The sequence below is a fragment of the Adelges cooleyi genome, unplaced genomic scaffold, assembly GCF_023614345.1.
Source record: "Adelges cooleyi isolate 19-005CV unplaced genomic scaffold, UGA_ACOO_1.1 ACOO_flye_CR_arks_rails_tigmint_CR_PRNA_30, whole genome shotgun sequence".
NCBI classification, from domain to species: domain Eukaryota; kingdom Metazoa; phylum Arthropoda; class Insecta; order Hemiptera; family Adelgidae; genus Adelges; species Adelges cooleyi.
Window position 1 is genome coordinate 21,643,124 of NW_026095971.1, and position 11,848 is coordinate 21,654,971.

The 11,848-nt window shown below is 28.0% G+C and overlaps 2 protein-coding genes across 5 annotated transcripts; both read right to left on the bottom strand.

The window, feature by feature from the left end:
- Nucleotides 1-1,208: 1,208 nt before the first annotated feature.
- On the bottom strand, nt 1,209-7,734 carry LOC126838883 (protein inturned). Of its 4 annotated transcripts, none has more exons than XM_050573657.1 (20): nt 7,576-7,734; nt 7,337-7,500; nt 7,009-7,252; nt 6,732-6,918; nt 6,591-6,676; nt 6,247-6,521; nt 6,098-6,187; nt 5,735-5,812; nt 5,505-5,667; nt 5,386-5,430; nt 5,181-5,240; nt 4,843-5,108; nt 4,636-4,737; nt 4,111-4,199; nt 3,969-4,049; nt 3,728-3,903; nt 2,799-2,860; nt 1,880-2,066; nt 1,708-1,808; nt 1,209-1,467 (listed from the first exon to the last, which is right to left on the bottom strand). In XM_050573657.1, exons 2-20 carry the CDS (start codon nt 7,441-7,443, stop codon nt 1,356-1,358), a joined length of 2,511 nt encoding a protein of 836 aa, XP_050429614.1. In that variant the 5' UTR covers nt 7,444-7,500; nt 7,576-7,734; the 3' UTR covers nt 1,209-1,355. The 4 variants fall into 4 exon arrangements, with proteins under 4 accessions (XP_050429614.1, XP_050429616.1, XP_050429615.1 ...); XM_050573659.1 differs by having other exon boundaries at nt 4,843-4,897; nt 4,967-5,108; nt 7,337-7,734; XM_050573658.1 differs by having other exon boundaries at nt 4,114-4,199; nt 7,337-7,733.
- A 1,437-nt stretch (nt 7,735-9,171) lies between these two features.
- On the bottom strand, nt 9,172-11,306 carry LOC126839432 (pterin-4-alpha-carbinolamine dehydratase-like). Its single transcript, XM_050574783.1, has 3 exons — nt 11,030-11,306; nt 9,678-9,800; nt 9,172-9,574 (listed from the first exon to the last, which is right to left on the bottom strand). The coding sequence occupies exons 1-3, from the start codon at nt 11,030-11,032 to the stop codon at nt 9,398-9,400; spliced, it is 303 nt and encodes a 100-aa protein (XP_050430740.1). The 5' UTR covers nt 11,033-11,306; the 3' UTR covers nt 9,172-9,397.
- Between the last annotated feature and the right edge of the window lie 542 nt (nt 11,307-11,848).

Sequence of the window (11,848 nt, forward strand, 5' to 3'; positions counted from 1 at the left end):
CTTGGCGGTCAATCGCAATCAAGTAAGGCCGACCGATAGTGATTACAAGATAAAGTTTAGCGTGCCGTGGGCAATAACCTCTTCAAATGTGTTTTATTTGGAAGCCCTCAAAGCTGATGAGCCGTTGGTGGTCTGCGAGGAAATCAAGAAAGCGTCGTGGTCGAATGAAAAAAACATTCGCTGTTTCAAATTATTTTAATGCACAACATAACCGAAATCGAATTGTATTTCTGGGTAGTCTTTAGTGAATATTTTGTAACATTAGTAGTAGAAAACAAATCAAAATCCGTTCTGTAATAATATTTGATGTGAGTATAATGTATCAAATATGTAATAAATCATAGGAAAACAATAACTGTACATAAAAAGGCAGCCTCCTACCGGGGTACATTTTTATAAGCAATACGCGTTCCATATATTGAGTTCAGTGCACTCTACTCAAACTCATAAATGCATAATATATACTAAAAAATGTTGTATTTCATTTTTGAGTACTTTATTAAGTTTACTCACATAATATAAGTGAATATTTTTTTATTTATCTAATATCCTAACAATACAAATTTTTTTACTTCACAAAAGGAAGTTGCAATTAACAATTTTGTTTATTTTGTACACGTATTTGGTGTTTACTTTGAAGTCAATGAGTACCTCTTGATGAGGTACCTCTATGATGATTAAATTATAAACTTACAGTACATCATTACCGGATACTTGCATGGACTTGTGATTTATGAACAGATTGTTGGTATAATAATTCGACAAGAAGTTTAATTGGGCGTCACCGTTTTCCGCCAAAGGTTATACTCCGAATTTCGCCAAAATAAGTAAAAATTTGTTACCTAAAATGCTTCAAAAACCCCTGAACCTTTTTTATAACGTTTTTTTTTTTAGTCATAAAATGAATTTATATATTTTTTGAAAATATCCCCAATTAATATTTATTTTGTTAACCTAATAAACATATCATAGGATATACCATCTATATAATATACTGTACTAAAATTTTAAAACAATATTACACTGACTGTGAATTCAATTTGTACTGCAAAAATTAACCGCCAACGATAACAGTTCAAATATTTTTTTTTATTCATTTATTTAAAATATAATATGAAAGTAAATTATAATTTTTTATATTAAATAACATAAAATGACAAAAGTATTTGATCACATTATAATATTGGTCCAGTTATAATTAAACATAATTAAACAGTAACGTATTAACAAAAAATAATAGTCATAATAATTACAAACATTAACAAATTTATATTTTTATAAAATCAATAGAATACTACAATTTAGGACATTATATCATATATAATAGGTAATCATGCCTTAAAAAAACTAGTTTTTTATCCAGCTGCACTTATACCCAATTTAAATGCAATTTCAACCATGTTTTGAGGTGTACCGTCTTCATAACAAACGTAAATTTCACGCTTCGTGGGTTCATTGAATAGTTTCCTAAATAGTTTAAATAAATATTATCCACGTTAATATACTACACTATACATGACTATTAGAGATAAAATTCACACAAGCACTTGCATAAGACAACTTGTTATTATTATTAATGACTTTGGCTCGTGATTTTTCACGTATATAAGCACACACATGGACTCAACAAATCCGATTGTAAATTTATATTTACCTTCTAACTTGGGAAACAATTTTTTTTAAAAATGCACACTCAAGAATACTTACCCAGTCACCCAAAATGTAAATGCTGATGATTTTTTAGAAGAATTATCAGTGTTGGACGATACATTGAACAATACACTGACCTCATTGATTTCTGTTTCGTCCTGCATAAAACATAAATATTATAGTAGTTAAAATCTGCTAAAAATCACACAGTACACATTATTTTTTATACCTGATTACATCTATTAAATGTTTCGCGAATTACAGTAACAGTTGAATTAAACTTTTCTTCGATTCTCTCAACGATGTGTTTGGCTCCCAAATCATAATTGTACATCGACGGAGAACATAACATTATACCAGTATGACAATTTAAATCCATATAACAATACAACATATTTAATTTGTTAACACTCATCCTTTAAAACAAACATTTGTATAAATTAGTGATTATTTTATTTATATTTATATGTATTATTTAATATGTCATTTAGTAGTTACTTATTACAAACGTTTGCAAAGGAATGGAGTTTCAAAATTTAATTTGTTAAGCTAATTAAATGCTATTCAACTATACTGACCAATCTGTTATTTAATAGAACATGAAAGAGGGTCAGCGGTGAGAAGTAATAGTATAGAGATAAAAAGGAGAATTAAAAATTATGATTTGCAAGCAGAAAATAAAAAAATACAGGATGAGTACGAGACTGGTGAAAAATATATAAGGAAAACACAAATGAAACCAAAAAGATTTGTACCTAAATGTTTTTATTTTCTTAGTTAATAAGTTTGTCATTGTTTTTGTATTATTTTTTTGTAATCATTTTAATGATTATGAATTAATAGAAAACATAATACATATCAAACAGTGGTTCTTAGTCATTTCTAGGTATTTACTATTAATTAAACAGTGGTGTAACTACAGTGTAAAGCGCATTACTGTACAAAATAGCATTAAAATAATAAGCCTCCAGTGGCAGCTATCTGCCTGCTCTAATAGTAGCTATGCCAATGAGATTCAATATAGTATATAGATGGATAATGCTCTCATATTATTTTGATGATTCCTCTTGTATTTTAAAAGAAATAAAATCCAAGTAAAATTGTATTAAAAATCGATACATTTGTATTTAATCTATAACTATTCTTACTTATTAGATAACGTTGGTGAATTCTTTATACCATCTGGCATATCAATTGATCGAGAGCTTTCCTGCAAATAGTTTTAATAAAATACAAATCTAGTAAAAATATAAATATATTATAAACACATAATTTTTTTTTTATTATTCTTATAGTACAACTGCAATGAACCTGCAAAGCCAATCACAAACATACTAGAACTGTCCTAAAACAAAAGAGAATATGAGCTACTGGACACACTCTGGATGGATAGTGTTATGGCACTTGTTGCCGACGGTGTTACAGCTAGCTGTTCGGGGATGTCAAATAGCCATCATCACAGTGAGTTAAAGTAGAGTTAGAATGGAGATAAGATCAAAATCGCAAGACACGAATACTTGTAGAAAGAGTTAGGATAAAGTATGAGGTGCGAACAAATTCTTTAACTTAAGCCTTAAGAGTCGGCCAGCGACAACTGAATACTCTTGACTGATGACAAGTGGTATACTGAAGTCAACTGACAAAAAGGCATTGAAATTTAATGTCTTTTATAATAGTTAAACTATTGCAACTAATTGTTATTTTCATTTTCAAACGTCAACGGCACCAACCAAACAATGAAAAATCATTTTGAGTATCATAATTTAGATCTAGAAGAAATTAAAAAAAACTTTCTATGAAAAAGGTCATAAAGTCGTTAACATAACAAACATACAAATGAAGGAACTAGACTATAACAGTACACTAACTCAGCAACCATCCAACTATATGGGACAACTCAAAAGACATAAGGCGTCTCAAATGCTAGAAGTCATATTATGACTTAGTTAAGTTAGACTAAAACAGAAGCCACTTTACTTGGAGTACTTGTGAACACTGTTCATTGTGAATTATATTCATAGAGACCGTACAGTTTTCTAACTAAAACTTTTAAGGAAAAAAAATCTATGTATAATACCGAAACAGTGCAATCATCATCCGAATAGTCAGACCATTCCAATGAAGATGCTTTCATCATGCGTTCAGCTCGACGCCCCAGCACTGGGCCTTGTGTAGTATATAAACTATCTTCAGTGCTTTGTGCACCACTACTTGTTAAACTTGTTTCTGACAATGAGTCCAGTTGTCTTGAATCTAAGTAAGAAAAATAATAAAAAATATGAATAAAATGTTTTTCACTTATTCACTTAATTTAGTACCAGTGTATAACAACTGTGAAGTTGATGTATCGTTTTTATGTTTTAATATTGAAGTAATTTCTGTTTTTTTTATTGGAGACCCTTAAACACAAATTTTAAAAAATACAATTAAAAACAATTTTAAGATAACAATCAAACATACAACCATTGGCCGTTTTATTATTTCCACTGATATTCGATGTTGAGTTTTTAACAAATTCTTGATTTGCATCATTTACATTGCCTTCGATCCTTAAAAAAAAATGATATGCATGCTATAATAATCATGTAATTTATTAAATAACTAAAATCATTAATAAATGAACGACCGGTATAGTACAGTGGTCACATAGCGACCAACAGTGATCAGTTTAATTTCCAGTACAGGGTAAAATTTCTCGCAGTGCTACAAAACCTTTTTATCAATTTTATGACCGGGTGTCAGTTCAAAATTTGCGTATCATTTTTACAACAAAGTTAAAATCTGTCCCAGATGTGCAATTTTTTAATTATAATTAGCCATTTTTTATTGAAATTAATTAGAAGATGATGTTTTTATGTTTTCTATGAAGACTACATAAGTAGTTTCTATAAGTATACAATTAATAACTAGCTGTTGTATTTGAACAGTTTTTAAAAGCTTAAAAGATAGTAGAGATTATGAATTAATAATTTATAGCTAAAATACCATTTTTCGGCAAATTCATCAATATTCATATTGATTATGTTTTCAAGTGTATTTTCAGCTTCTTCAACATAATCCGCACAAGGACCATCACTTGTTTCAGTTCTACGACAGAATGGCTTGTTAATAAAAATGTCTACTAAGCATATATATTTTTTCATCATATATAATCAATTTATACAAATAAATATTCATCAAGAATATACTCACACAAGATAGTGTCCGATTTCTAGTAATGTTGCCAACAGGTTGTATCCTCTTCCAACTAACAATAAATACCATTTAGCTTTAGGCAATGTATAAACGGACCCAGATACAGAATAATTTGATCTACTTGAAGATGGATGCACTTGTTGAAATATTATTAGGCGTTCTAGGTATTCCGTATTCAACAAATGAAAAAGACCTTTTTGTTGACAGAACATATGAATATCTAAATGATCTTCATAGTTTAGATGTGTAGACAATAAGTATTCCTAAAACAATACCTAGTAATTAATTATTATTATTTATGATTTGAATCAAATATTGTACAAAATAATCTTTACCTTATAATACACTGACGTCCCAATTATAATATACGGTCTAGGTTCTCTAGTGTCTTCATACTAAAAAATTAAAGCATATCTAGAGGTGCATTTTATTCATTTAACATATTGGCTGTTTTAACCTCGTTCGTTTTAATTCGTTTTTGATTTTTATTTAACTGTAGTTCGTCAGAATTATAAGAAAAATACTTAAATTTATACTAACCATGTAATTTGCTTCAAATTCATTCAATATATCATCCAACTCCATCTTATTATGAAACAAAAATTAAATCAATCATTTAAAAATGTAACTCTTGTTTATAAAATAAAATTTGAACTTACTTGCATACTTCTTACTAGAGGAATGGTCATAGAAGCGGGAATGTATTTTTTCATTTTTTTCAAATCAACAATATTTTGATACATGTTGATGCTTAGCAGCTCTGAGAATACAATTGAAAAGTATTTATCTAATGATGGAAAATTTGCAGTATTTGTAAAACAACTGAAAAATTTAAATTTAAAAATAATTTATAACAGTGAACAAGTAACAGAGCTTTGAAAACATTTACCTATTCAAATTTTTGTAGCAAAAACATAAATTTCTTACAATATTAGCTATTGTCCATTTGGCATATATTAAACATAATCTGTAAAATTAATATTATTTATTTAGATCCCACACAATTAATTTGAGTTAAAAAAATAACAGTAACATTGTGATAGACTTAATATCAAAACTGAGGTGTATTCGACTTCTTCAACCCTAAATATGATAGTAGTTCTTATTGGTTTTAATTATTATGTATATTTTATATAAAAACGTATTAAATAATATTTGAATATTTCATAGACGTTTTTAAAATCTCATATTTTGTTCTTTTACTTATTAATTTTTAACTCTAAATCATAAATTATTTACAATCCATTCTTACTTTGCATTTGGTACAATAAATAATAATGTACCTTTTCCTTCAGTCCAAAATAACACATGGACAAGCTGATCATTATACAACATTGATGTGCTATAATTAAAAATACAAAAAAAAAAGTGATTCGCAACATTTGGTCTAGTTAAATCTACCTTTGAACTTGATGTTTTACTATCTGTGGAACAATATGTAGTATAGTCTGAAAAGCTCCTCTAATTTTATTGAAAACCGACGATGAATTAGGAAAAATATAGATAGCATCAGATTTATCGGTTAACAGGTACAATGCTGTAATTGGACACTTCACCAGTTCAGATGTGAATTCCTCATTATCCTTTTTTGATAGTAAATAATTTGATAATTGCAGGCTAACATTCTTATTCATATCCACCAAACTAGCCGACACTCTCTGAACTACTAATCTGACCTATTAGAGACAAATTGTTAATAATAAAATATTTTATTAAAAAATAATAAAATAATAATAATAAGTTACTGTAGTTGGAAGGCTTATACTTGACAAGATTTCATCTAGTGTACTTGCCGTTACATTTTTTCCATTTATTATTTTAAGCCAGTCTCCTATAAAGAATACACATTAAAAAAATAGTACATTACGTTACAATTAAATAGTTACCTATTTTTATTATTCTCTGATTGTCAACAAAACTATTGGGAATGGTAGATGCAACCATTACACGGGTACCATCCTTAAAAACTGTGGTACATAAACCTAACAATCTTTCAGATAATGTTGCTCTCCTCCCAAGATTACTACAAGCATCATCTCCAACGTCAATTGTAACTTCTCTAATTTCACCTTCCTAAAAATAATTTCTTTTTTAATTTATTTAAATAAAAAGAAGAGACATTTTTTTTAACACAGTTTAAAAACTAAAATTAATTATAGGTACCTGTGTATCCAAAAAGGTAACTTTGTTTGTGTTCCCAGTATGTTTAAAACTATCATTTCTACCTCTTTCTCTTTTTCTTCGTTTTAGCAGCCTAACTAATTTACTAGCAGTGGTTTTAGTTTTTTTTTCAGTATTAGCTAATTCAACGCTATGCTTGCCAAAATCATTCAGTTTTCGGGGAGAACTTTTAATATAAAAGAGTTCACCATTGTCGTTTATTTCATTTTCCCATTCAAAATGAGAACTAAAAAAAAAAAAAACAATTTATACAAATTACATTAAAAAAAAAAATAAGCATTCAATTTCAATTTTTCAAAAAATGTCTTACACGTTAGAATTGACATCGCTACATTCACAAGACGAATGAGATGTATCGCTTCCATTATCGCTGTAATACATTTCATATGGTTCAGAGTTTACTTTTTTTCCAGCCATACTATTAAAAGTAAGAATTATTTGACTAAGATAATCATTTAGTTAACACAACACCAACTACGTACCATGAAAAAAAAAATTGTCAATTTACAGTTCAGTTAAAATAAACTTTGTAGTTGGCGCTATATTTACTGTTATACTGTGACGTAGTGAACACTTGTGGAATTATTGATAACATAACGCAAAACTTGTGATAATACCAATATGGCTGCTATGGTTTTTACACGGAATAGATAAAATCAAAAGGGTCACTGACAATGTAAACAAAACAGTTTACAAAAACCATTTTGTCAAGATCTATTTAGTTATATTATGTGTTGTATCTAAACACGACTAAAAATAATATTGTACAGCTGATATAACATTATAGTGGGGTAGCCTTAAGAAGATGGACGCCGCGTTTTTGTGTGATAAGTATCTTGCCTGGGGCCTGATTTTTACTCAAGAGTAATAATATTAATACATATTACATGTTTTTACACACAGTAATTTTGAGTATTACTCAAAGTCTAAGAGGTTTTTGTTTTTTACTTGTCAGACAGTAATAGATTTCTTTAGAAGAATATTGTGGCTGCCATGTTATCATGATTATTGTCAACTTAATATTAAGTTTTATTTACCCCAAGGTAATACTAATAACCTTGTTACATAGGAGAACTTTAATTATAACTTATGATACACAAATTCAACTGAATTCTGACCGAACCATTAACTTGAGAATGAAATTTCCCGTAATATGGCTTTATCAAATCTTAGATGTATTTATTTTTTAATAATTTACTTCAAAAATTAAAAACTTCGCAAGGGATTGATTTATATAATCTATAACTAATATTTTAATTAAAATATTCAATTTTTTTTTTTTATGAAGTATAGGTTAGAAAGATTTTTACTACACATACCATTAACATTTAAATTCCATTTTAAAATATTTGTATAAATACACTTTACCGGATACCTTTTTTTTGTTTGCCATACAATTGGTTTTTTATGCTAAAACGAATTTGAACTGGGAAATAGGCGGACTTCTTTAGTTCAAAAGTTACAGCTACTTGAACTTTGAAGTTTTCCCAATACAACAGTAGGCGATGGGACTATGCCCCCCCCCTTCGTGGTCTTTTTTTGTTTGCCAGACACGTGACACCGCGTGAAGCATCCAGAGTCTTGCCCAACGATATTCTTAAAGTGGAAGTAGCTCTAACTTGTGAACTAGAGAAGTTCGCCTAATTCTGACTTCAGATTCGTAAACAGTGTAAAAAAAAACACTTAAACGTGCAAAAAGAAAAAAAGGAGACCGGTAAAATGCTTTTACCATATAAATATATAAAAAATATATCATATAAAATCATATAAGTTCCAAATCGTAAAGAATATATTTTTAAATATACCTAATTAAATTCTAGTAGCTAATAGGTCTAAGTCATTATTTGTTAGTTATTTAAATGTAATAAAACTGCAACCGTATGCTTAAAACAGTTTAAAAACTTAATAAAAAGCCATGGTTGTTGCCATGTTTTTGTTTTTGCAATTAATAGCCTTCTACTCATTCTCATTATTCATCAAAGCGCTTTTTTTTTAGAATAATTGTTTCACTCTCAGTGTATACAGTATTAGCCTAAATTTTTGTGTTATCAAACTATTCTAAGTAGTCAAAATGTTGTCACGCTTTTCAGTCCAAACATAATGCATTCCACGGAATGCTAATAGTTAGTAATAACTCAAGAAGTATAGCGTTTTAAACATATTATTGATTATTTATTTTTTTAAGTACAAACATTTATTTTTAACAGCTAAATAAATTATGTAAATTACCATTTGAATTTCAAAACAATAGGTGATTATTGAAATAAATACTGTAAACAGGAATGATTTTAGATGGAAATGCTTGTAGTTTGCATGCGATCACTTGATTATATTATACAAGTAGGTATATTTTAAAATATACTACAAGTCTCTAAATATTTTTCTCGATTTTGTCCATAAACGTGGCAAGATTCACATCGTTTGTAGATAATCCGCTCACGTCGTGAGTAGCCAATGTGACTTGTACTTTATTGTAAACATTGAACCATTCTGGGTGATGATCCATCTTTTCACTTTTAACTGCAACTTGGGCCATAAACCCAAATGCCTGAAAAAAATATATACAGTTTTAATTAAAACTCAAAAGAAACATTTTTTTTTCTGTATATTTTTATGTTTCAGTAAAATTTATAGAAGGCAAAAATGTTTACTTGGATAAAGTCAGCAAACAAGAATTCTTTATAAATAGCGTCTCTATCCTTCACCATAGTCCACTTATTGGAAAATAATGGAGCCAACAGCTCATCCCGTTGTTCTTTTGTTAACAGACTAGGCTGAAACATTACACATTATGTTAATAAGTAATTAAAAAAAAATTTTGATTAAAATTTAACATCTGTAGCACCACACAAATAAAAAAGTATTCATAAACTCAAATTTACAGGTTCAATAGAATGCACCTCTTTTCAAATATGCCACTGCACAGTAGCTGAACTAAAATTAGGACTTTGAACTGAAATATTTTGTTGGCGGTTTTGGGGTTTTCCAGATGTTGAAAATTACAGGTTTTAAAAATCGTTGAACACCAGTTTTTTTAATGTACTTGGGTGTTATTTTTGATACTTTTTTTTGTAACTTCCTTGTCACATTAATATCATTTTGTGATCTAGTGCAGCTCAATTCATAGTAATACTAATGCATTTTTGTCATAACAAAGTATACAATATGACATCCGTCTCTTGTAAATGGTATGGCAGTGTGAAGATTAATATCGAAAATTGATTTGTGAAAATTTAAACCAAAGTTGTTTCATGAATACAAAACAATTCTCAAGAATTATTGAAGAAACGGCTGCATTGACGTTGACTCTATACTTTAATATCCGTACCTCAGAGCAAAAGTGTATTGGGTAAAAAATTTCCATTTACCAGTTTTTTAGTTCCTCTTGATTTAAATTTTGCGCTCTATTCACTGATATACCTTATACATTGTTTGGACTCTTAGATGAGTCAATCTAATATCATCCATTGAGGTAGATCATCCATTTAAATTAATTAATTACTATAATGAATTAAATAAATAAATAATTATTAATAAATAGTTTTATATTTTCTCCTGTAAAATTTACATTGTAACTTATTGATTTATGTAATGTTATAATACAAATGTATTATAACTAAATCAATTTTAAAATGTATTCAATTTTTTTTAATAATATAAATAATCAGGTATCTTTTATATTATTTATAAAATATTAAAAATTATTTTAGAAAAATATATTATTAGCCACTCACGTTTGGTTCATATCCACTGGCATAGCTCTTTGAATTAAAATATAAAGTTAGTTAATAAAATAAAATAGTCTAGTTTTATTAATGTATGCAATTTTGCAAATTCCTTTACTTTTCTAGTGGCATAACGACCCTCTATGTGTCAAAAAAACTAAATATTTTAATGAAATATTATACAAGAACATATCCTAACGTCTATCAAAAAATTAATAATTACTTTTTTTAACAAAATATGTTTATTTTATTGATCCTAGTTTTTGTGATTTACTCACCATTTTTCTAGTGGTTTTTGTCGAATATTGGAAGAACAATTAACACTGGTTTTGTCGAAGTCTTGAACAGTAATGTAGTCCTTAAAATATTATACTGAGGCAACTAATAATGTGAAAGTATTTGAATTCCAAAACATCGGTTTATTTTGTTGCTTGCGTCGTTGTTTATGTAAACATAATCGAAACTATTCAAGGACAAATTTCAAACCGGTTTCTTGATAGCTATTTAGTTGTTGATATTCGAGAATCAAAATATGGATAATTCACAATATTATTATTAAGAACGATGCATACTACTAAAAAAAATATGCCAATTATATGGTTAATTATAATTTTATTATTTCTTAACGTTTATTGAAAAAATGAAAACAAATCTAATTTTATTTTATATGCTTTAATTACTTATATTATGCTATTATGACGGTGTTAATATTTTGAAATTATTTCCCCGGCGATAATTTATTTGTTGTTATCAGCTATAGGTAGCTGTTAATTGTTATTATTTTTTGTTCTTACACAAAAAAGTTTTGCTTATCACCGTTTAACGATGCACATCAGAAGCATTGATTAAAATGTACAAACGTCAAACGTGTGACATTCCTATTATACTTAATATTTTGTTTATGCGTTATTAAAAAATATCTTAAATATTTAATAAGGAAATTTTTTTTTTTATTATTATAACATACTTTAATTAAATGTAAATTAAAAACGAAAGGAAAAAGTCGCAAAAATAATGTATTGGTCGGAGCACCCTTTTCGATCGATAAACTGCAGAGTGCAGATTTGTCCTATACTAATGAATTTTTGGATCACATT

Excerpts from the sequence above, each read along its gene's own strand:
- LOC126838883 (XM_050573657.1), bottom strand. The coding sequence starts at position 7,443 with ATGGCTGGAAAAAAAGTAAACTCTGAACCATATGAAATGTATTACAGC. Across the intron at positions 6,677-6,731 it reads TCAGAGAATAATAAAAATAG|GAGACTGGCTTAAAATAATA; the intron begins GTAACTATTTAA and ends TATTCTTTATAG. Across the intron at positions 5,813-6,097 it reads TTTATTGTACCAAATGCAAA|ATTATGTTTAATATATGCCA; the intron begins GTAAGAATGGAT and ends TTAATTTTACAG.
- LOC126839432 (XM_050574783.1), bottom strand. Across the intron at positions 9,575-9,677 it reads TGTTTGCTGACTTTATCCAA|GCATTTGGGTTTATGGCCCA; the intron begins GTAAACATTTTT and ends TATTTTTTTCAG.